Source organism: Lactuca saligna, chromosome 1 (assembly GCF_052625555.1).
Source record: "Lactuca saligna cultivar CGN05327 chromosome 1, ASM5262555v1, whole genome shotgun sequence".
Classification (NCBI taxonomy): Eukaryota; Viridiplantae; Streptophyta; class Magnoliopsida; order Asterales; family Asteraceae; genus Lactuca; species Lactuca saligna.
In genome coordinates, this window is record NC_136417.1 from 44,951,830 (window position 1) to 44,976,364 (window position 24,535).

General features: G+C 33.3%; 2 protein-coding genes across 4 annotated transcripts; one reads left to right on the top strand and one right to left on the bottom strand.

Annotated features, from left to right (window-relative positions):
* Positions 1-2,007: 2,007 nt before the first annotated feature.
* On the top strand, positions 2,008-5,225 carry LOC145034798 (uncharacterized). Its single transcript, XM_078983315.1, has 6 exons — positions 2,008-2,274; positions 2,906-3,403; positions 3,486-3,796; positions 3,886-4,036; positions 4,116-4,648; positions 4,745-5,225. Exons 1-6 carry the CDS (start codon positions 2,142-2,144, stop codon positions 5,090-5,092), a joined length of 1,974 nt encoding a protein of 657 aa, XP_078839441.1. The 5' UTR covers positions 2,008-2,141; the 3' UTR covers positions 5,093-5,225.
* Positions 5,226-9,211: 3,986 nt separating this feature from the next.
* On the bottom strand, positions 9,212-15,785 carry UPL4 (ubiquitin-protein ligase 4). Of its 3 annotated transcripts, none has more exons than XM_078983329.1 (14): positions 15,698-15,785; positions 14,382-15,027; positions 14,187-14,297; positions 13,994-14,110; positions 13,768-13,926; positions 13,364-13,678; positions 13,156-13,277; positions 11,006-13,064; positions 10,710-10,925; positions 10,262-10,447; positions 10,128-10,196; positions 9,926-10,054; positions 9,760-9,843; positions 9,212-9,619 (listed from the first exon to the last, which is right to left on the bottom strand). In XM_078983329.1, the coding sequence occupies exons 2-14, from the start codon at positions 15,018-15,020 to the stop codon at positions 9,554-9,556; spliced, it is 4,272 nt and encodes a 1,423-aa protein (XP_078839455.1). In that variant the 5' UTR covers positions 15,021-15,027; positions 15,698-15,785; the 3' UTR covers positions 9,212-9,553. The 3 variants fall into 3 exon arrangements, with proteins under 3 accessions (XP_078839455.1, XP_078839447.1, XP_078839464.1); XM_078983321.1 differs by having other exon boundaries at positions 15,595-15,779; XM_078983338.1 differs by lacking the exon at positions 15,698-15,785 and having other exon boundaries at positions 11,006-11,980; positions 12,071-13,064.
* Between the last annotated feature and the right edge of the window lie 8,750 nt (positions 15,786-24,535).

Sequence of the window (24,535 nt, forward strand, 5' to 3'; positions counted from 1 at the left end):
ATAATCTGTGATAACCACGGTTATAAAATTAATTAAACTTTTATATTAAAAAATAAAAATTATTAATCAATTATTTTAAATAAATTATTATTTAAAAGATATTTTTTAGTTATATAAACTTATAGTCGTTGATTTAAATAAATATATAAAGTCATATCACCTTATAATTTGTAATGATTTTATTTTATTTTTTAATTTAATATAATTAGAATGAAAAATTTTGAAATTTAAAATTTAAAATGGAGAATCAATTATTAAATTAATATAATTAGAGTGAGAAATATTAAATTTAAAATTTGATATTGATAATTAATAGATTGACAAGTGGTATGATATGTGACATATAACATTAATAAGAAGGTTTTAATAATATGAGACTTGTCAATGGAAGAATAAAACTATTTATTTATTAGATTAGATTAGGGATAAGTTTGTTTTGTATAAGAATACAAGAGTATGCTTTTAATTGCATTTTTTTGTGATTATCGATTTTTGTTGAGCAATAAGAAAGATTTCGTTAAGCTTGCCGGTTTAGATTCAATTTTAGATAATTTAATGATGTAATGGGCTATTTATGAAATCATCTAAATACTACCTACTAGTCTACCACCAATGTAACACGATTCTTTATGAAGTGAAACCCAAAAAAAAGCAAAACCACACTCGAAAAGTTGAAACCCGAATCTGAAATGAGGAAGAACAAGCAAAGACCGCAAGACTAAACTGATCAAGATTGGATTAAGATTGAAGAAGACCGGACTGGAAAAAAAAAAGCAGCCCACCACCAGGGTCTCAAACAACTCGCACCAAATACCGTTTCGACAAAGATCGAACCGCTCTGAAATCGATTTTGTTCACCTCTTGGGTTAAACCCTAATAATAGGATTTTTAACATGACATGATAATGTCTTGCATGTCAAGCTCTTTTCATTAGTTGCTGGCATGCACCTCTTCTTCGTTTAGAAGATGTAACTGTATAAAGTTGATATGTTATATACGTATTATGTATTTCTCATGTGTTTGTTGATTCACGTATAACTAGGTTAGTCGACTAATTGAATTATTTGTTATTCATTAGTTTTCAACATCTATATAAGATTTAATGTCTTTGCCACCAAATAACATTCAGATATAAAAAGTACATTTAACATATAATGGTTAAATAAAAAACTAGCCCAAACGTAGTAAGACCCCAAACTTTTAAATATTTGTCTTTTTTTTTTCCAACTTCTAAGACGTTATAATCGATGGATATTATAAAACTAGTCTTTTGGACTATAAGGTTAATTACTTAATTTTCATTTAGCCGCATTCACATTGTTTGTTCAATAAAGGCCTTATATATAATATTTTATCCTGAAGAATATCATTATTTTAACAAGTTTACTCATAAAAGACTTAAAAAAACCTATATTTGTTCCTTTTAACATATATATATCCACACTACTCAACACCAAAGTTAAGGTGGTGTTTGTTTTTTAGAGAAACTTTTTTTGAACACTTATATTTGCGAATAGAAAGATATTTACGTCTTCATGTTTCTGCAACCTGATTGTTTTTTAAATGACCATACATGTAAAAACGATTGCGCGTCATCTTCTACAAAAAAACATGGACCAAAGTCTGCTAACATAGAGATATTTTTCACAGACATCTTCTAGATATAATTATAAATTATACATAAAAAAAACATTATTTTAGAATAAAAAGGTGATTATATATGTATAATATATAACATATTTAAAGGTCTTTATAATATTTTGAAGTTATTTTTGCATCAATATCAGCTTCATTTATACGATAGTTTCCTTGTTTTCAGAAGTAAAAGACATGAAAAATAATAGGGCAATTGAGAAGTAAAAGAAGGGACAAATATATGCGTTCCTTTTCATTTAGGGGCTGATATTGAAAAAAGAAAAATTAAGAGGGTAACAGTATAGCTTAATACATAGCTGAGGGACAATATTTGCAATTTGCTTTCTTTTTAACGTCACAGCGTTCAACTTTTCAGCCGACCGCCTTCCCTTGTAAATTCAAAAATTCATTCAACTCCTTCGCAATTCTCACACACACATTTAACACAGTGCTTTTCTTCACAGATTCAAATCAAAATTAGGGTTTTTGATTTCGCAATCCGTGAAATGGGTGAGAATGCTGAGAAAGATCTTGATGTGAAAGCATCAGGTGCTGTCAACGACGACTGTCTATCTCTGGGCGATGAACTTGTGATCGATTTTACGTCTTCTTCCACACTTACTGAGGACCGATCTTCAGGTTATTTTCTCAGGGTTATATAGGATTTAACTTTGCTTTCTTGTGTAGGCTACAGATTTACTAGTTTTTAATCGGGCATTATCTCGAATTCATTTTTTTTGACGGAAAGGATAACTTGAATTCTGATGATGTCTAATCCTTTTTTAAATTTAATCAAATTCTTTTCAGTTTTAAGATTTTTCCCCTTGAAATCGAAATAAAAGATTTGGCATTTTTTTTAGGAATAAGGGATGGTATGATTATGTGCGTCTATGCTTATAGTTCATTGGTTCTTACTAGTAACAGATGGGGCACTTCTGAACTTCTTAGCATTCTAAAAAAGGAAGATCTATTAGTGTCATATCATTTGTTCAAACTAACTTGATCTTATCACATCTCCTATCAGTCTAATTTTTATCTTTTTGCATGTGGTATTTATCCAAATTAAGGGATTAGAGGAATAGGTGTATTGCATAAGAAATGTACAGATTTTTTGAGCAGTATTCTCTCAAGTAGTCTGTGGCTACTTTGTTACATAAGAATTGTACCAATATCCATGTATAGACTGTGGACATGGCCATTAATATCACTGTAACCTTATGTATACTTTTAAATCATGTTATTGGTTTAACTTAATCTGTATGGCATCCAGGATCTGTGAATGAGACAAGTCTTGAGCAATTAAGAACAACTGAGATTGATGCTGATAAGACAATTGAAATAGCACAACCAAGTGAGCAGATTGAAGAAATGGCTAATCTGAAATCAGGAACAACTGAGCAGATTGAAGAAATGGCTAATCTGAAATCAGGAACAACTGAGCTTGATGCTGATAAGACAATTGAAATAGCACAACCAAGTGAACAGATTGAAGAAATGGCTAATCTGAAATCAGGAACAACTGAGCTTGATGCTGATAAGACAATTGAAATAGCACAACCAAGTGAACAGATTGAAGAAATGGCTAATCTGAAGTTAGGAACAACTGAGCTTGTTGCTGATAAAACAACAGACATGGCCCACACAAATGGACAAATTGAAGAAATTCCCAAACTTATTGAAACACAAGAACCTGAAAGGATAGTAAAGAATACCAAATTCAATTTACGCAAAAGTTTAGCTTGGGATAGTGCCTTTTTCACTAGTGATGGTATGCAACAGCTGTAGAACACTTCTTTCTTTTTACTCTTGCAAATTCAACTCCATTTTCAGAATCACTTTCTTGTACACAGGTGTTCTTGATGCTGATGAGCTGTCAACCATGATTGAAAGAGGCGAGAAGGGAATGAAAAATCAGTTACCAGGAATCGAAGAGGAAGTATACAGATCAATGGAATCAATCTCAACATTAGAAAGTGATAGCTTGACACTTGAATGTCTTGAAGCTGACCTATTTGAAGACATTAGAGCTTCAATCCAGAAATCCAATACAAAATCTAACCTCAATAATAACTCAACTATCAAAGTTCAATCAGGAAAGAAAGATTCTCAAGCAAAAATTAGCATCTCAAAAAGGGTGTTGGATCTTGATTCTGGGAAACGGGTATATGCTACTTTTTTCATTCTCTTTCTGATTATATAAATTTATAATAACAATCGATCTTATTTTCCACTTTTTATCTGTTTCTAAAGCCTGCTGCAAGAATCAAAGATAATAACACTTCATCAATTCCAAAACCAAAGATAATCAGCAAAGTAAGCTCCACATCAGCATTAACAAAAAGAGCTTCTTTAAGCACCAATCAAGCAAAGAAAGATCAAGATCTTGTAAAACAAGCTAATGGTAAAAAAACAAGATTCATTTCTATTCTTTTTATATAACAAAAACAGTTTCTTTAAAATCTGATTTGTGTTTTTAACAGCTACACATAAAGGGATTCAATCAGCAAAGACAACAACAAATGGAGTGATTAATCCTCGAAGAGGTGTTCCAAAGCCTTCAATAACTTCCAAATCATCATCATCATCATCATCAACATGTAGCAATTCGAGTAGTTTTTCAGGAAATGATTCAACTTTTTTGAGAAAAAAAGTTGATTCCAAAAATGGTAATAAGCTTACAGCTGGACCAATTCCCAAAACACCCTCAAGGATTAACACAAAGAACAAAGTGCCACCTGTCAATTCTCGTCTCTCGTTTCATACAACACTACCCAACCTTTCTTCAAGTGTATCACCTGCAAGTTCCATAGATTTATCTTCAGAATCATCATCATCAACCTCCATTACTCGAAGGTCTATAGAATCCATTGATTCAGCTTTGAGTGTTCATAATCATGCAACTGGTTGGAACAAAAATGAAAATGGAAATCAAATTTCTTCACTTTCTCGACCTCCTTCTGTTCAACCTACAGGACTCAGAATGCCTTCACCCAAGATTGGATTCTTTGATGGGGTCAGTTTTTTCTGAATAATTTTCTAATTGCTATTTCATAAACTGTTTTAATTGAAATGAATCAATGATGATTGTGATTTGTGAATTGTGATGCAGGGAAAATCAGGTGTTAGAACTCCAAATGGAGGTGGGAATGCCATACGATCTCAAACTAGGGTTCCGACAAGCTCAAATGGTGTTAATAAAATTCCACCACCAAAAACAGGTTTTATGAAACCAAATCCTCAGAAAACTGGCTCTAAACAACCCTCTCAAGAACAACCAAAAACAAGTTTGAATATTTGCTTAAATCCAACTGATAATGATAGCTCAAGGACACCATTTGCTGTGAAGAACTCTGTTTGTGAGGTTAGTGAGAGTGGTTTGACTATGGAGGTGCTTGAAAAGGGTGTTGACTTTTCTTTTGTGGAAAGTCAACATAAGGAGAATAGTGAGTTTATTTGAAGTTTTTTAGGGGTTATGTTGCATAGGTGATTTGTTATTTTGTGTATTTTGGTATAACTTGAATTCTGGTATGGTGTTTTCTGTTTTGATGATGGTGATTTAATTACAATATTATACTTTTAATTTCGCCCAAGTAGATATATCTCGTTAATTTTTTTAATAGATATATTTCATCGGTATTGATGTTGATACTTGATGGTGGTCTAAATACGTTTTTGCATAATAATGTATTTTTCAAGTTAGTTTAGATGTCTTGAAGATTAATTTTATGGATATTTCGCAATTCTTTTTAATATACCCTCAAATAATAGTTGTTAGTGTCATAAGATATTATTTATCCCCAAAATTAATACACTTTTTTTTGGCTTTATTTTACGAAAATATGTATATTTTATGAAATGTTTATTTGTTTCGTGAAAAAAATGTCTCGGTTTTTCAAGTGCTTATGTTGTAACTTTTATTTTTTAAGAATGCCAAAAATCAACTTAAAAAATACTGATAAAGTTTATTAATCTTTAATGTTGTAGTAGACGGCTAACAAACAACTTATAAAGAATAACTTGTCCTTAGTATTCAAAACACACGATTGAGCAATAATGAATTACATGATGCTTGTATTTGATGATTTTAGAGGATCAATGACCATGATATTTCAACAATGAGATCATCTACATAAATAACACCATACTCATGTGACTTCAAAGTCAAAAGAGAATTTTAAGAAGCCTTAATGTTTTGAATATTTTCAAATCATAATATACACGCAATGAATATTAATATTAAATTTTACTTTTAGATTATAGCATTTTTTTTTTCCAGAAGGTACATACATTAGTATATTTAAGGTGCATATATTAGTATATTTAAGAGGCTTGCCTGTTCAAATCACAATGCACGGTCTAAAACCACCCACATCGCCACCTTTCAATTCCTTTTGCAATGCAAGATATTCAATTTTGTATGCCACATAAGTATAGAAAGTCTTGTAAAGTAATATTTAATATTAAACAACTCTTTTCATTTTAATATTTTATTTATTGAAACTCTTTATTATATATATATATATATATATATATATATATATATATATATATATATATATATATATATATATATATATATATATATATATATATATATATAAAGCTTTATGAAATTATTATCGTTTAACATATTAACTTTAATTTTAATTTCAACTATATATATACATCAAATCGAATAGGGGGAGGGGATATTAAATGGATTGAGGGGGGCTGAATACCTTCACCCTATTAATAATTATTGTTTATTTAAATATATAGGATTATAAACATATTAAATTAAAAGAAATAAAATTATTTAAACATAATCGATAGAGTACATAAAACTAACATCATTTTCCGTTTAATAAATATCGAGTTGCATTTCATACAACTTTCTTTGTCGTTCTGACAATGTTGTATCAATTTCTAATAATTTCATCGTTAATTTACTTTTTTCCGCTTATCTTTTTTCATATGGTGGTATTTCAAAGTTCTTGCGTATTCTTTCATTATGTTCATTTTTTTCCATTTCACTGGCATCTCTGTCTTTTTTTGTATACTAGTACACCATTTCTCTTCATCATGTAATGTCATCCAATTGTGTAAAAAAATGAATTCGGAACCCTCTGATGAAATATATATTGTTAGACCCCTTTTTTTCTTCTTCATTTAACCCACTTTCATGCTTATGTTGGATTTGTTCAAAACACCCAACAAACTTAGAAACAACGTGATTGAGTCCAACAATAATTTTAAAAGTTATGTCACAAAATTTGTGGATATGACATGTTTTTTTTTGGTCTTCCAGGTATATTAAATGACATCAATGTGTTAGACCTTTCTCCTATTTTTTACTAGATGTTAGAAGGGAGAGCACCAAAGGTTAACTTCCAAATAAATGATAACAATTACAATTTAGGTTACTACCTAACAGATGGAATTTATCCTAATTTGGCTATTTTTGTAAAATCAATACCATTAACTCAAGGACCAAAACATACACTATTTGTAAAGAAACAAGAGGTAGCTAGGAAAGATGTTGAAAGAGCATTTGGCGTATTACAATTATTAGTGAACCATCGTGTATGTGATGCAAAGAAATAATCGGTGAAAGAATGAGATCATGTATCATTGTGCACAATATGATTGTGGAAGATGAACGTAATTCATATATTCATCAATTTGATTATATAGATAATGATATTAATTTTAATATATCTTGGCTTTAAATTTCCCGAAGTCGTCTTCCCTCATATGACATTTATCTTCGGAGTTATGCAAAAATCCGTAATAAATCCATAAATCATCAACTACAACCAGATTTGGTAACAGAGATCCGAAATCGATTTGGAGACGATGAAAATGAGGAGCAATATTGTAATATTCATTTTATGATTCATGTTTTTGTATCGTCTTAATATTTAAATAATTAATAAAGTAAAATAAATTTAATATTTATTATTATTTTGTTATTTTATATTTAAAAATATTATTTTATTATAATAATTAAATTTATGTTTATTTATTATCGAGTAAATATTAATATTTAATGTTTAGTATACATGTTAAAAACTTAAAATAGATAAAGTAATTGTTGATATAGCAGTGATGACCACTTTAGAAACATGAGTGATATTGTATTGATGTAGAAATTATTATTAAACCATCCGATATGCTTCAATTCGTGACCACTAACCACGAATTACGAATCTGAACACCATCCCAAGTGTTTGTGGTGGGGAGCACTAACCACCACACCCAATCTTCTTCATTCTCTCTTGTCTCTACCTCTCTTTACATTTTAATTAATTTTTTTATTTTAATAATAAAACAATAATGATGTAGTGGTGGGTATCTCATACGTTTAGTGGTTGAATGTGATGATGAGGTGATACTAACCACTATAGTGGTTAGTGGTGGGTATAATGGATGAACTTATAAAACATATTTGAAAGATGAATGATATTTCATTGATATGGATGATGTAAGTAGTTCACTTGTAGATTAGTTGTTCATCCTTTAGCTTGTGGTAGATGATGTAATTTTATTAGTTATTGATGATATTCCAATTACTTTTTAGGTTAATACTCACATACAGATCAACATGTAAATAACTAATAAATAATATTTTTAAGATATATTGGTCATATTAGATAGAGTTATCAGAAGTAACAACATAATTTAGCATATTTGATTGACTTATAGAAAAAAAAAAAAACCCCTCCAATACTCAAAAATTCAAAAACCAATTCGATATATTTGATATATGTCAAAAATTGTGACATTGATTAGCCCCAAACACCTTCCTCTTCCTGTCATGTGTTGCATGAAAATAAGTTCAGTATGGAATAATCTATAATTTGCCCAATAACATCTATTTTGCTCAACAAAAAAAATAAGTAAGTTTAATGTGTCATCCCTAGTAAAAAATGAGGCATCATGTCTCACGATGTTCATAATGTATATAGTTATACAAAGCATACAACATAGTTTATCAAATCTACGATTAAATAGCCATGCCAGTTTCACGAAAATCAACGAAGCTGATTTGTGTGTAACTGGAATTGTGAAACTTGAAATCCTTAATATTACTAGAGGTTTATTTTCCAACAAAAAAAAAAGGTTGAAGTCCATTGAACCGACTTGAATTGAATATTACCACCTTAATTGAAACTTGCTTAAAGAATGAATTGTATACTACCACCTTAATCAGATCTTATAAAGAACTCAATCATGAGTTGGTAATGTGGATCTCCTGAAACACATTAGATGCACGTGGAACAGTAACACGTGTTTCAAAAGATGAACTGATTGCTGATTCAATTCTTTTATATGATTTAAAATTTCATTCGTTGAAAACAATAATAATAATAATAATAAAAAGATACCATACATATGACTCCAAAACTAACGTAATAACATAACAACATTGATGCATATATAATAATTCAAAGTAACTTCAAGTTGATATTTTATTTTATCTATAATAAGGTATCATTCGCTTGTTATATATTTATGTATATAAAATTTACGAAAATTAAATTTAGCCATATAGTGGTAACAATAATAACTTGAAAAATACTTATAAACCAAAGGATTAATCCAGCAAGCAATAGAAATAGAAATAGAAATAAAACACGAAATATGTTTATGTTGATAATTAAAAGTAGAAAGTAGAAACATATAAATAAATTACGATAAAAGCAAGCAACCACTGTACAAAACGAGCTATTGGAGGGGTGATGCTCGTCAGTCGTCAAACATGAAAACCAAACACCTTCTTTCTGTACACTTTCTCCTCCATAACCTTACACCAATCTACCACCTACCTCTCTCTTCTCTTCTCTGTATCTACACCACCACCACCACCACCACCACCAACCACCGCCACCTAAACTGATTGATAATTACATATAATATTCACAGCATATACCATCACCTAAGAGAGATGAAACGATCCTTGCCCTTCTGTTATTGCATATAACAGCTTCTCCTTCATCATTTCCTGTAAATGGACCAAATAGTTAGAAAACTTGAAAAATAAGGACCAAATTGGCATATGAAAAAACAAACGTTTTGGGACCAAAATTGCAAAAATCATCTATACTAAGGGACCAAAAATGTAATTGATGTGTTTTATATAACCTTAGAAGAATACGGAGGCAATTTCAGATAATTAGCACATGTCATCACACTTGGAAGATCCGCATCCACCACTTTATCACAAAGCTGTCAAATAAAAAAAAAAAATTAAAACAAGTCCTAAAATATTATTAATTCTAAAAAAGAAAAAGAAAATTACCAAACTGACCTTGCGTACGATTGTGAGTTTTGGGTTGAGTGATGCCAACCCACCAATAGGAAGCCGTGGTGCACCAGTCACGAATTTCACAAAAGCTTTTTGCTGTTCATAGTCAAATTCTTGTATGACTTCCAAAAACTGCATTTTTCTTAAATTTAATTATTAAGAAAAGTAAAAGGAATAATAAAAAATAAGAATTAATAGTACTAACGTGTATAATGGGAGGACTACTAGCTGTATATCCATGATCAAACTTTATAAGATCTGAAAGCTGGTTTGACTGTTGAAAACAAAAAATAATTAGTATCTAAAAATTATAATTTTGTTAAATTAAATAAAACTTACATTCCAAGTTTCACTTTCGCCACATAAAAGACGTTCTAATTCCTCATCGGTGAATATCTTGAGATTTTTAATCGGGAAAACCTGATTAAATCCTGATTTAAAAGCTTCCATTTGTTTCATAATCCCAGAATTTATCGTTGCATCAACCACTAGTTCAATATAATTCTCCAAATTCATCATGTTCACCTGAAAAATTAAACATTTTTTTTTTCATTTTCTCCATATAACAGATCATGAAAAATAAAAAGATGGTTATAAAAGAAAAAGAAAGGATAAATTGGGAAAATAGCAACTTACTTTGCACTTTCTACCAGTATTGGCAATGTAAGTATGTTGCTATTATAGGTAAAAAAATAAAGTACATTGCTAAAAGGAGTAAATTATGTTGCTATTTCCGGTGATTTACCCAAATTTAAAAAAAAAAAAAAAAAAAAAAAAAAAGCCTAACCATTTCTTTATCAGGACCAGAAGCAAGAATATAATCAGGATATCCAGGAAGAGTAAAATCCAGATGTAAATCTTGAATTTTTGAACCCCGAAATTCAAATTCTGAATTTTTTCCAAATCTTTCTAAATTCTTTTTTCTTTCAACAAGAGCTTGAAACTCAATCAGGGTTTTACCCAAACCAGCATCAAACAACTGGATGTCATACATAGTAAGTTCCTGGAATCACAAATTCCAAAGTTAAAACAAAACAAGATTGCATAAAATATCATATATTCATATAAGAAACAAAATCAAACCTTTCCAAGAATTAGTTTATAAAAAGCTTTTGAAAACGGAATATCCAAAACCCTTCCATCATGAAGAGCCTTCGCAACCACCTGCCCTAAAAGCACAAATTTTTTATTCACATCCGTGATGGAATTACGCAACGGCGAAGGAAAGAGCCCGAACGGAACGGAATTAACAATTCCGATTCCGGAGTTGTCTCCTCGCCACATTCCCATTCCGGGCTTCTGAAACTCATTACTAACAAGTGTAAAAAACTCCAACGTGGGACCCAGACCCGTTCCAACTTCTTCATCATATTTCACTTCAAGAACAACTTTTTGATTCGCGTGTAAATCCATCATTTTGGAAGCCGATTCAAGAATCTGATTTCTATAAACTAAAAACTTTTTTCGTGGCAAAGGGGAATCATTTTGACCATTTTGACCGTTTTGCCCCTGGTGCTTGCCTAATGCTACTAACTTAAAGTACTTCCATCTTGCCTCGAAACTGAACAAGAAAGGGCATGATGTCATCAACTGTGTACACCATGATGGCATGCCACCTGTACTGATGGCTAACGGGTCCCGCATCTGTTGCTCAAGCTTTTCTGTTAACCTAGTGTTCACAAACTCGTTGACCAAAATACCCTCGTTTGTTGCTTTTACATCATCCAAGTTTCCAATTTTGCCCTCGGAAAACGCTTCAATTCTTTCGCGAGTCATGAGATGGAATCTAGATTCGTTCACGGATTCCAAGATTCTTAGCAGAAATAATATGTTGTGACATGGAGTTGACTGTTCAACAGAAGAACCAATTTCAGAAGGGGGAATACTTTTTTCTAATGATTTTTTGTATGTTATTTTGTGTAATTGATTCCACAATAATCCATTCACAGTGTCATATTCTGATATGTGTTGACTAAGAACAGCTTGATAAATAGTCAACCCTCGGTCAATTTCCTTTCCTTCAAGGTAAAATGATAGTTTCTGTGAAGAACTGGCATCCTGAAAACAATAACACCAATTGTATATAGAAATGTAATTTTCAACTTTGAAGAAATGTGGTAAAAAAAAAGGTAAACTGTTGTATTGTACCTCTGATGGTTTTTGAGGAGAAGTTTGACTTTGACCGACATCGTGTTGACTTTTATCAGAGGGTGATTGAGCATTGTTTGAGCAAACTTTAGGCCATAAGAAAGTTTCAATTGCTTCAAAATCTGAAAATGGGTCAACAGTTTGAACGTCTCCTGTGTATTCAGTCAAAGTTGACTCTCCCTCTTCTTTCACAAATAGAACTCTGAGACATGGGTAAGTGGTGGAATGCCTACGTGGCACAGTGGCATATGAATTCCTGTGTTTGAATGAATTGTTCAACACAACAGGAAAATCTTCAACAGAAGATAAAGCACTTTGTAGTTTTGAGATAAATCCTGATAATGAAAAGTAGTCAAAGGGTTGATTTGTGCGTGATAAAAACAGCCTCCCAAATGCATCCACTCTTGAACAATCACCATTAGAAAGGTAACTAACTAAGGAATCAGTGATTCCGCTCTCGACAAATTCAAAAGTGGAAATCACATCTCTGCCATTGAGAATTGACATGATTTGATGCAATACATGATCATATCCCTCTTGTGTCATCATGGAAGATAATTCAGAAGATAAAGATTTCAGCTTTTCAAGAATTGGAGTCATTCCAGTCTCTGAGGTGGAGGAATTTGTGTCAAAGTAATTTGTTCTTATGTGTTTTGCAAGAGTTCGAACACATTCCAATTCCAACTTACATTTCCTTGATTCTGAAGATGATGAAGTTTTGTTGACATCAAAAGAATAGCATAAGCAGCGAATCAAATCTTTTCCAGCATATTTTTTTCTTGAAGTATTCGATAATTGGATGTCGTTGAACATTGAAAACATAAACTGTGAACACTTTTCAGGGTCTATAAGTGCATCAATGGCAAAAAGAACACCTTCTTTAACAAAAGGTCCCATGAAAACATCAGTATTCTTTTGTAGGATAGTGTCAGAAATATTAAGAGCTAGCATTAGTACATGTATATCCTTCCTAGTGAACACTCCAGCCAAAAACCTAAGAAATTACCAACATGAAACCATTAAAACTGAAGAGAAATTTGATTTTAAAAAAAAAAAAGTATTCTTGAGTATCAAGATTATGTCACCTTGAAATGTTGGTGCTTTTAAGCAAATCAAGAAGCATATCAGAGTTGCTGTAATAAAGTAACTTGTCAACAACAGATAGACACCCATAACAGATATATAAATCCACTCCAGAATCAACAACCTGTTCAGAAAAGAAAAGGGTATATCAGGGAAATTGTAAAAGTTAGCAAGAAATCAGTACAACATGATTGACAAATGACAACCAACCTGGATCAAAACAGGTAATAAATCATTCCCAAATTTCTCTACAAGATCAGGATGAGTCACCAAGAAAGCTTCTTTTTCTGCAGCTAATGGAACTTCTTGATTTCTGGATACAACGGGTAGAAGCTGAATCAACAACTTCAAAACCTCATGCATTTGATTATAATGTCCATCAATTGTTCGGGGGGAAGGGACTCCATGTGAAAGGTCATATATTGACATGATCTCTTTCAAAATGCTACTTATATTAAGATCAAAAAGTGTCTTCACAGCTACCATAGAACCAGAAGCAAGTTTAACAAGTAGTCCAATTAAACCCTACATAAAAATACACAAGAGTTGCTCAAAAAAGATCGAAAAAAAAAAAAAGAAATTGCTAAAAGAAAATAAGATATACATATACATACAGTATGAACAGAATGAGATAGAGTGGTATGGCTGTTCAAGTCTATAAGATGTGCCACTTGATGAATCAATCCATGTTTAGAAAGTTCATCAAGCATTTCACTGGATTCTTGTACTCTTTCTGCTATTTTAATTAAGCATGTAGCAACATGTTCAACAAGCTGCAATCACAAGAATATGTCAGTAAAGTACAAAAGATTATAAGAAAGACCATATTTATATTTATACCTGATTGTCCTCATACTGTAAAAGTTTGCAGAGTACTGGAACTGCATCCATAAAAGGTGAAGAACCTTCAGGTGGAAGCTTCAGACATATATTTACCACAGTGGAAAGAGCAACCCTCTTGAAAAAGAAAAAAAATATTAGCTAAATAAATATGATTTTGATACAAAGTTATTTTGACCTACAGTCTTTATACCTGGAGACTAGTGGAGAAGAAATCAATGAAAGTAAGAACAGCCATGATTGCACCAGATTGTAAACAAGCAAGTGGTTGCTCACGTGATATCTTCTCTAATGCTTGCAAACACTATGAGAGAAGAGAAATGTGTGAATTAAAAACAATAGAATCAGAAGATGTTGAAATCAATGAGGTTTTTGAAATTTCACAAACCTGTTCAGCTACATCTTCGTACTCAAAAGCCAGCAATCTCTTACAAAGTGCTGTAACTCCATCATGTCGTATAATTAAAGCAGAGGATTGAGGATGAATGTCACAGAGATAAGTTAGAGCCCTAATGGATAGGAGCATGATCTCAGGATTGCTTTCATGGCTAGCCAGCTTTATAAGAATGGGAGACAAGGAATCCGCAATTAAACTGGATAAAGAACTGTCTGTACAGAACGAGAGTATTTCACAGAGCTCCCTGAGGGCTTCCTGTTGAGCAGATTCCTCGGTTTCTTCACTCAGATTTGATAAAACCCTTTTGAATTTCGCTTGATCAGAAGATAGCCTTTGCCTTTGGTAATCAAGTATAGCATGCCTTTGTCGTCTTTGATCTGCATCACCGGTTTCCTCTGAATCACAAGAGCCATATGCTGAATCCTTATCTTCGTCTGTACGCCCTGAACCAGAAGCAGATGAAGATGTTTCCATATCGTGGTCATGATCGTGGGTTTGATTCGTGGAGGTGCTTGGGGTTTCAACCGGCGACATTGATGAACTTGGTCTGAACTCCAATGAACTACACGTTCTCTTATCTGCTGGCAATTCATCAACTGTTTCACTTCTTTTATGCCCTCGATTACCCATCAAAACACTGCAAAACTCATTAACAGAACGAACTACCATTAATACGTTACCAAATCAAACATCATAACAATATTAACAACACAGCGGATAACCAGTTTCCCAAACAGACACATTTTTCTCACCCTCAACAAATCATTACACACAACAGTTGACTAAAAAAAGTGCTTTTATAAATCTCCTGATCCTTAATCACACATCAAAAGTATGAAAAGCATCAGACGAAAATTAAATAAAGCACACTTGCGTGCCAGAAACTGAAAAATATCTATATCGATCACTATAACGATTAAGAAAAAATAAATGAATCACCATACTATAACCACAAAATTAAACTCTTTTGTATGAGAAAGAGATAACTTAAAACTACCCCCCATTAAATTTGTTTTTTTTTTCATCGTCCCTGTTAAGCTTAAAACCGACACAAAATACATAAAGGAATACATGGACATGATTGATGATGCGTATACTTGACGAATGATCAGCTTTCGAATTTTTCGATGAAACAACTTACTAATTCGATGAAACAACTTACTAACACGAACATGAAGTGGAGAAGAATCAAGCGTTTGACTACCTTAAATCCGTTAATTCGTAACAGTGATTACAAGAGTTGCAGAAATTGATTTTGCGTGATATTAAAATCCTAATTTGTAGTTGAAATTTATAGAGGGTTTTACCCTAATTTACAGTTCAGAAAAGGGAGGAAGAGAGATGATGATGATGGTGAAACAGAGATGGTATTCGAGTGTTTATATTTTAGATGAATCCTCATCTCCAAATAACAATTAATAATAATACTATAAGAATTTTAAGAGTAAATTACAGTTTAGGTCCCTTTGGTTTACATCTTTCTACATATTTAGTTTTGTTTTTGAAAGTTAGTGCCAACGGTCCTTATGGTTGTAAAATCTATAAACTTTGGTCCCTTAGCCCGTTACCATCCACATGTCTACGTTACATTCATGTTAAATTCATGAAAATCAACGAAATTACCCTTCTTTTTGTTTATATTATTTTGACATTCCTTAAAAAAAGACAATTCATGTAAAAGTTTGAAATCAAGTCCCCAAAAGCCTAACAACTATAATATTCTCAATCTGATATTTACCATAAAAATCTTTAACGAACATCATCTCCTCTTCATTTATATACTCATCGTCGCCGCTCGCTTTCTCTCCCACCATTTAAAGTTCAAATCGACTACATATATGAAGATAGTGAGGGGATGGGTTGTTTTCTGGACCGTAGTGACGGTGATAACTTATCAGAGATGAAGAGGATAAGGACAAGGGGTTAGTTTTTATGGACTCTAGTAATGGTGGTAGCTCGTTGGAGACGAAGAGGATGAGGAATGGTTGAATTTTTCTGGACTGTAGCAGTAGTGGTAACTCGCCAAAGATGAGTAGGGTGAGGGTAAATGTTGTTTTTTTCTTGAATGTGGCATTGATGATTAGTTCGTCAGAGATTAAGATGATGAAGGGGACAAATTTTTTTTCTAGATCGTGATAGTGATTGTAGCTTGATAGATGGGGGTGTCAACGAGGACAAACGGGATGGGGAGTACATCCCCTCCCCCGCCCCCACCCTACAATGTCCAGCCTTCCTACCCCCGCCCCCGCCCCCAAATCCCCCTTATTACCCCTCTTCGCTCCCGTTCCTTCGCCCTCGATTGATTTTGGACTTCTTTTTTTGGGGGCTAAAATAAATTTTTTTTTATGCAACAAATAATCATTTATATCAGAATTTTACATATTAAAACTAAAAAAGGTATAGCATCTTAAAAACATTATACTATCAACTTAAAAATATTTTTTTGTTGAATTTCGGAAGTTCAAATTCGTGTTATTATTTATTATATTTATATAATTAATATATATAAATATATGTATAATTTATTAACGGATCCCCATGAAGGTTTCGGGACGGGATTGTCCATCCCCGCCCCCGCCACCGAATTTAAAATGAGGGTTAACTTTGCCTCCGCCCACAATTTTTTTTAACAAATACCTCCAAACAAGACGGGACCCCCATGAAAATGTTTTTTTAACAAATACCTCCAAACAAGACGGACCCCCCATGGAAATGGGGTCCCACAGGACTTTTGATATCCCTATTGCTAGAGGCGAAGAGGATGAATGAAAAGTGGTGTCATCGACAAGTTCAAGGGTGCGCATAGGGTTGTCGAATGTGATTGGGGGTAGGTGAGACCCATTTTTATTTAATAATAATAATGAATAAAGTAAATTAGACAAAAAAAAAATTATCATTTTATATATAAAATGTATTTGACAGAGGGGTTAGACGGTAACTATAAATAGTGACGTTTTAGTATATGACACGTAGTGGCACGTGTATCTCTGACTTTTCTGGACGCAATGCAAAAGTTTTCGAATTTTTTTCTATTATCGTGCAATTTTTATTTTCTCGTGACACCTCTACTATGAGATATTGCGCCCAACCCTAACTAGAAAGGACGAAAGCTAATTGTTGTGAACATAAGGACCTTTGCATTAATGTTTTAAAAGCAATGACTAAAACTGCCAAAAGATGCATAACACAGGGAGAAATTTGTAATTAACTCTAATTTTAATGTATTTTATTAAAAGAATTACTTGATTAAAATTATATGGTGTATCTATTCCGCTATTCGTAACTAACTATAACCTCTTTGAGAGATTTATGATGTTTGATATCCAAAGCTTTTTCGAATTTCATCTGTTGAAATTATATTTGTTAAAATTTATAATATTAAATCTTTTGAGTTCGTTTCTTTGAAAATAGTTTTCAGTTTTTTGAAAATCTATATCGGTTTAAGTGTTACCAACCATCATAGTATATGTGAGTCAACAAATTTATCTTGCAATTTTTATGTTGTTACATGTATGTTTTCTTTTTGGATAATATATTATACTTTGAATCAGGATTCTAAATAAATAAATAAATAAATAAATAATCTAATTTTTAAAAACTTTCATATTTTTAGCACTTCGAACATATATATGTGTTTCTTAACAATGTTTTTTAAATTACAAATTGAATATATTTTTAAATAAATGTTGTTTTTATCTATGTCTCAAACGAAACTTGAACCTTTGACATTAAGAAAGATAGGTGATAATTGATATCGTTGGGTTAGAAACCTTTTGTTATAACATCTTAAAAATTTGGAATAATAAATTTCAAAATCTCAAAAACTTTGATGATGGGCAAATTATAAGATATATGTTGCTTTTTAGGTGGGTGAGTGAAAGAGGAGCATGAGAGAAGGATCGGGGTGGTGGAGAGATGGAGGGAAATAAGAGCTTATTAGGGTACCCGTCTTGATTCAAGATGAATAAAAAAAAAGGTCGATTGTGGGGAAATGCGGAGTGGCTAGAGACAAGAAATACATGAAGTATCGGCTTTGATACCATTGATATTGATAATGGCGAGAGGTAGGGTGACCATACCGTCCATTCTTAAATCTTTTACATGTAAACTCATTATTAATATTTTGAGATGTTTACAAGAAAATTCATAATTTTTTTTTGAGTTTGTATGGTTATATACTTTTTTTTTTCTTTTCTGATTTTTCCCCATAATTTTCATTCAACTTGTTAGTTTTATCATTTATCATTTTTAATTATATATTTATAATTAACATAATATATAATTAGGGAAATCAAGTATAATCCTATTTTTTTATCATACAATCTTTCTACGTACTTAATATTATGACACTTGTTATATTTAATATAATTAATAAATGAGAAGTAGAGTAATCTAACCCTTATAAACGGGTATTTTAATAATAATAACCAACTTTTTTTTTTTTTTGGTAAAATGATCATTTTCTTCGGAATAAAACATTCTGGGGTTAGGGTATTCATTACATAGCTTCGATCCGAAACAAGATTATCCATACATTTTGGACTTACATTCTGTAATACAACTGTCTGAAATAAGAATCGATGTACAATTGTCAGCTAGTAATTTGAAGTGACAATACGGAGGCACCAACACATATTATAGATAATTATTCTAGATTATAAAATATCAATTTCCGTCCCTTGTATATAAATCTTACTGGATGTAGTTAGACGCTTATTTGTGATCATTCGTAATTATCTCTTATAACTCCTTCAAGACGTGTTTCTCATAGAGTGATCACGAAGAAAAATTTAACAACCTGCCTTTTTACTTACATAACCTTAGGTGGACCAACCTTCATAGTTACATGAACATCAAAACTGATGTGATTGATCATTTCCAAGTCTGTTTTGTAACTATTGGATGCGTGACAAAATTTTTGTTCCATATCTTTTATTGTTTTTTTAAAATTGATAACGTTTGTATACCTAAAGCATTTTGGTTTGTTTTTTCAAAAAAATATAGCTACATGTATTCATAGGTTGCTTCCGGTCTGTCATCTTTATAGGTAGTGTGTGTCTAACAAGGGACTACCTAAACATAGTGTTCATAGTGGTTGTTATGGACAGGAACAACCAGGCTCTGCCTCCAGAATTTCGAATCAGTGCGACAAATAATGTCGAATCTTGTACCCGGTTCTTGATGAGGTTGAATGAAGCTCTCAGAGATGGCAAGAAAGTATCATTCATAACCAATATGGACGATATCATTAGTTCTTGTAACACCCTGTCTCGGTTCGTTTCATAATTCGGGTTCGTGACCCGATGATCAAGTATCATAAGGCTTCGGTGTGACATCCCTAAATTCACTGCCAGAAAAGACCGATTTGTTTATGTTTTATGTGGAAACGAAAGTATACTTTTAAAGGAAAGTGTTGCGGAATTTGTTCCCAGAAAAACATGATAAATATATTATCAAAGCATTTCCGAACAAATGCATTTTGTTCATATTAAAACTTTGGGATATCATTGTCAATAAAGAAACATAAGCATAAACAGACCTTACATTCATTTACACTAATGATGCACATATATTTTAATCTCTCAGTGTAATGCAACTTCGTATCGACACATGTGATACAAATAAACTGAGTGGGTCAGGTTGGGAAACTTGGTGAGTACATAGGGTTTTCAACCCACAATATAAAGTTATTATGTTGTATCATCAAACAATTAACCTAATTACTCATCCCCATTTTCTTCTTTATTTCTTAAGGATATATCCTAAGAATCAGCTATTTTTCATTCATTTATTCCTAAGATTCTTCCCAAGGAATATGCACGAAGTCCATCGCTGTCAGGGTTTGTTTAACAGGCACTAAGTCCATAGCTGCCCATGCTCATTCGTAAAGCACTAAATCCATAGCTCTTGAAGTTCATTTATCGGGTACTAAGTCCATAGTTACCATCGTTTATCTAGTAGGTACTATGCCCATAGCTACCATCGTTTATCTAATAGCTACTAAGTCCATAGCTACCATCGTTTATCTAATAGGCACTAAGTCCATAGTTGCAATGGTTTATCTTATTTATCGACAATATTATTCACAGGAGTCCACCCACAATACATGTCAATGGGTTTTTAGAGTACACCGGGTGAACATATTGTTCACAACACCTATAAGTTGCGAGCCTGCTTGTGTTCCACTGGACTGTCTAGAATAGTCCGTGGTTGTCATCTATACTCTGCTCGATGATGGGGCCATTGCTTGGGTAAGGGCTTCTCTTATTTTTCACCCTTCACCCCATCTCATGTTCTATGTCACCTTTCATCTCATCCTCCGACTCATCTTTCTTCACACACTAGTTATTTCATCTACCCATGTTCTACCAAACATATTTGTAGATATAAAATACATATATAGTTCAGATCTGAAGAAAAAGTTTAGATCTGAAAAGAAAATACATATACAGTTCAGATTTGAAGAAAAAGGGTCTAGATCTGAAAAACAATGTTTAAATCTTTCATCTAGTATAGATCTCAAGTTATAAAATACATATACAGTTTTAGATCTGAAAAACAAAGTTTAAATCTTTCCTCCAACACCGATCTCAAGTAAACAGATAGTATGCACACATAGCACGTAAATTAAATAAAATACTTCATATCTATGTGTAAGATAAAAGTAACTATGCACTCACCTTAGTAGCGTGAGTTGATAGAATCTAACTAGAAACGGTCAGCGGTTCATGATCGTCGGGCTCGGGACACGGAACGGATTCAACAAACGATAGAGAGGAAAGAGGTTTTGGTGTAAAGAGGCTTAAGGTCAAAATGGCTATTTATAGGCTAAGTTTTGGCCTCTCACGTCGTGAGCCACACATGCTCACGTCGTGAGCCATGCCTGTTCACCTTATAGACTTTCCATTTGTGCTTATAGCTCTAAAACATGTCTTGACTGATGGGTTTTATACAAACAATCATATGTGTGCATGCAACCCTAGATTTGGATCTATGTTTTCACTATTAGATACACAACATTATGAAGACATGGATAAAACCCTAATGTAGCTTGCTATTTTCGAAATTAATATATAAGGTTAGATCACATACCTCTTGTTGTTATATTGCAATAACAACTTAAATCTTCAAACCCTAAGTCTTGAAAGCAAACCACAAGCAATTGGAGAGGCTATAGAGAGAGAATGGAGGAGGTAGAAATCGGCCTAGGGATCTCTTAGAAGCAAGTGGGACGATTTCTTAAGGCCTAGGGGTCTTTATATAGTGTTGAGATTAGGGTTTCAGTCCTTATCCTTATCTAGTTGCTTGCCCACCAAGCAACCACAAGATAAGCCTTGATAACCCTTATCTCTTGGACCATATGGACGATTTCAAGGATATACAATCCCTTGAATTCGTCCATCCTTCTACAAGGATAATCATTGCCCTATTTCGTAACTATCACATAATTACAATTCAGCCCTTCTAGTTTAATTAATTACACTTGATCACCAAATTAATTCCTAATTAATTATTGACCAATATTAATTAAACAAATATGATTTCTCCTTTAATATATTATTCTTATAACATATTAATAAATCATAATAACCTCTTTCTCTATTTATTTCTCCAGTCAAATTGCTTTGGTGAAGCAACCCAAAAGGACCATGCACAACCGGGTCAAGTATTTACCAAATATGGTTACGGGCTTAGACACTAATCCAACATGGACAACTTCTCACGTTGTGAGAATGATATGCTCACGTTGTGAGCTTCCAAGAGTCATCTTGTAGACTTCCCATGTGTTTTCGAGGCTCTATTAGTGTCCGTTTGACTCCTCACATCGTGAGAATTAATGTTCACGCCGTGAGTACAGTCAAATTAGGGTTTCTGACACGTGTCATGCTCTCAGACAACTACATATTCGGAACGTCATAACTTTTGCATACGAGCTCCGTTTTTTACGTTCTTTATATCCACACGTAAGTGGAGACATACTTTATATCCAAATTAGAGAAAAGGCAAAATGGACTATTACCCTAGGTTGGACCCTTGGTCAAGAGTGATATTCCAACTGTTGACTTAGTATTCGTTATTTTGTATAGTTCGGGATTTTTGGTGAGACAGCGGTCGGAGACCTTCAGTCCAGTTTACCACTACTCGTGAGGTGAGTTTTCCTCACTATACTAACAGGGTCGAAGGCACCAATGTCGACCCTTTTTGGATTGTATCTTGGTTATAGGATGATGTTATGTTTAGTGATCTGTTAGATCGGTATCCTGGTACATAGGATGATACTTTGTTTAGTGATCTATTAGATCGGTATCTAGGTATATAAGATGATGCTCTGATTAGTGATCTGTAGATTTGTATGACTGTCTGTACATGCTAGCTAGTGTATGGTATTAATGTGTTGATTGTGTGATGGCGGGTGGGTTGAGGTGGTCCTGTTTCATGCTCTAAGCAAACAAACCCAGGGTGGTCCGGATAGACTGAAGGCTCATCGGGGTGTACCAGTCAGCCGAAGGCCTAGAGAATGATCCAGACAGGCTGAAGGCCCGGGAGGGTGGACTAGACATGTTAAAGGTTCTGAGAGTGGGTCAGATAGATTGAAGGCTCAGCGAGAGCAGTCCAGTCATACAGAAGACTCTATATGCATGTTTTTTGGTATGATATTGTTCTATTTGTATGGCGTTGGTATTTTGGGGGAACTAACTAAGCTTCGGGCTTACAATTTTGGATTTTGTTTCAGGTGCTTCGGATGACCGTGGGAAGGCGAAGGCTTGATCGTGCACCTCCTCACATTTTATGATTTTTATTTCTGGGATACTCTTATATGAAACTATTTTGAAAACATTTTGTAATAAGCAATGGTTTTTGGATGTTTGAAAAAGTTTTTAATTTTTATGAGTTTTATGGATGTTACAAGTTGCTATCAGAGCCTTGGTTTGAGTTAATTGGAGGAACACTCGTGGGAACCCAGTCTCAAACTAAGGAAAAGATTTTCAAAATTATTTTCAAATGGTTTTCAAAATATTAAAAGAGGATGTGATATGTACGATCAGACGGAGCCAGTAAGTAGACCCCAAAATACCATACGGTTATTTGATATTGTGATATGTTAGAACAACATACTAGTGATAGGCTACGGATCTTCAGGAATTGCATGGTAGAATTTCCTGATTATTTGATCCCTGATAGCCTAGGGTTTTCCTTATATGAAATTAACATCATTACTGTAATTGCTTTGTGTATGCCTCACGGTTGTATATAACTAAGATCTTATTGCCTGAGAATGTTTGGTTTGGCCTTATTTCTTGTTCTTTTCTGATGAAGGGCTTAGGGTAGGAACGAATATTTCAAAGTCTATAGGGTGCAATGTTATGTATGGCTAGCATACACTAGTGTTGCAGGGTTGGTAGAAGTTTCATGGATGAGTTGTGCAAGGTCAATCAGCCAGTTGTGAGATGTTTAGTCTTCCTCTAGGAGTGAGGATTTAGCGCTCGTCTATGCTTATATATATATATTTTTAGGGCATTGAGATGATCCTTGAGACAAATATGGGTAGGTGTGGAAGGTAGTATGGGCCCATAATACTGAAAGCATAGGACCCATACGCATAGCGAGGAAGTCACAACCCCTAGGGCTTTGTTGGGAGTTGGTTCCCCATTATTATATGGAATGTATTATATTTTCCTGGTATATTTTCAGCATGGTGGTTACGAGGTGATTTGTGACCGGATCCTGGTCGGGATCCAAAGATGGCAGTCAGGGTGGACCAGCAGTGCACGAGACCATTGGTCAGATAAGACCAGATGAGTTGGATGCCAAGCTTAGGGAGATCCTGCATGATGAGATTGCTACACTTTTCCGGGCTCGGTTGTCGAATATGTTTGTGTCTATTAAGACCACTATGTTCGAGTACTTTGATGAGCGTTATGTAGCCATTGTTGAGGCGGCAGCCTTTGCAACTTCTACAACTGTAGCAGTTGAAGGTGGTGGGGCCAATCGGTATTTTCAGTATCGGGACTTTGATAACATGAATCCCCTGACTTTTGATGGGATTCAAGACCCGATCATATCCATGAGGTGGCTATCTGACATTGAGGGATGCTTTTTCACATGCTCATGTTCTATTGATCAGAAGGTCAGGTGTGCTCTGA

What these genes read in the sequence shown, in the direction of transcription:
- UPL4 (XM_078983329.1), bottom strand. Translation starts at nt 15,020, where the DNA reads ATGGGTAATCGAGGGCATAAAAGAAGTGAAACAGTTGATGAATTGCCA. An exon ending in TATCTCATTCTGTTCATACT is followed by an intron (nt 13,679 to 13,767) that starts GTATGTATATGT and finishes ATTTTTATGTAG; the next exon opens with GGTTTAATTGGACTACTTGT. An exon ending in AACTCACAATCGTACGCAAG is followed by an intron (nt 9,844 to 9,925) that starts GTCAGTTTGGTA and finishes TTTATTTGACAG; the next exon opens with CTTTGTGATAAAGTGGTGGA.
- LOC145034798 (XM_078983315.1), top strand. Translation starts at nt 2,142, where the DNA reads ATGGGTGAGAATGCTGAGAAAGATCTTGATGTGAAAGCATCAGGTGCT. An exon ending in TGCCTTTTTCACTAGTGATG is followed by an intron (nt 3,404 to 3,485) that starts GTATGCAACAGC and finishes TCTTGTACACAG; the next exon opens with GTGTTCTTGATGCTGATGAG. An exon ending in AGATTGGATTCTTTGATGGG is followed by an intron (nt 4,649 to 4,744) that starts GTCAGTTTTTTC and finishes ATTGTGATGCAG; the next exon opens with GGAAAATCAGGTGTTAGAAC.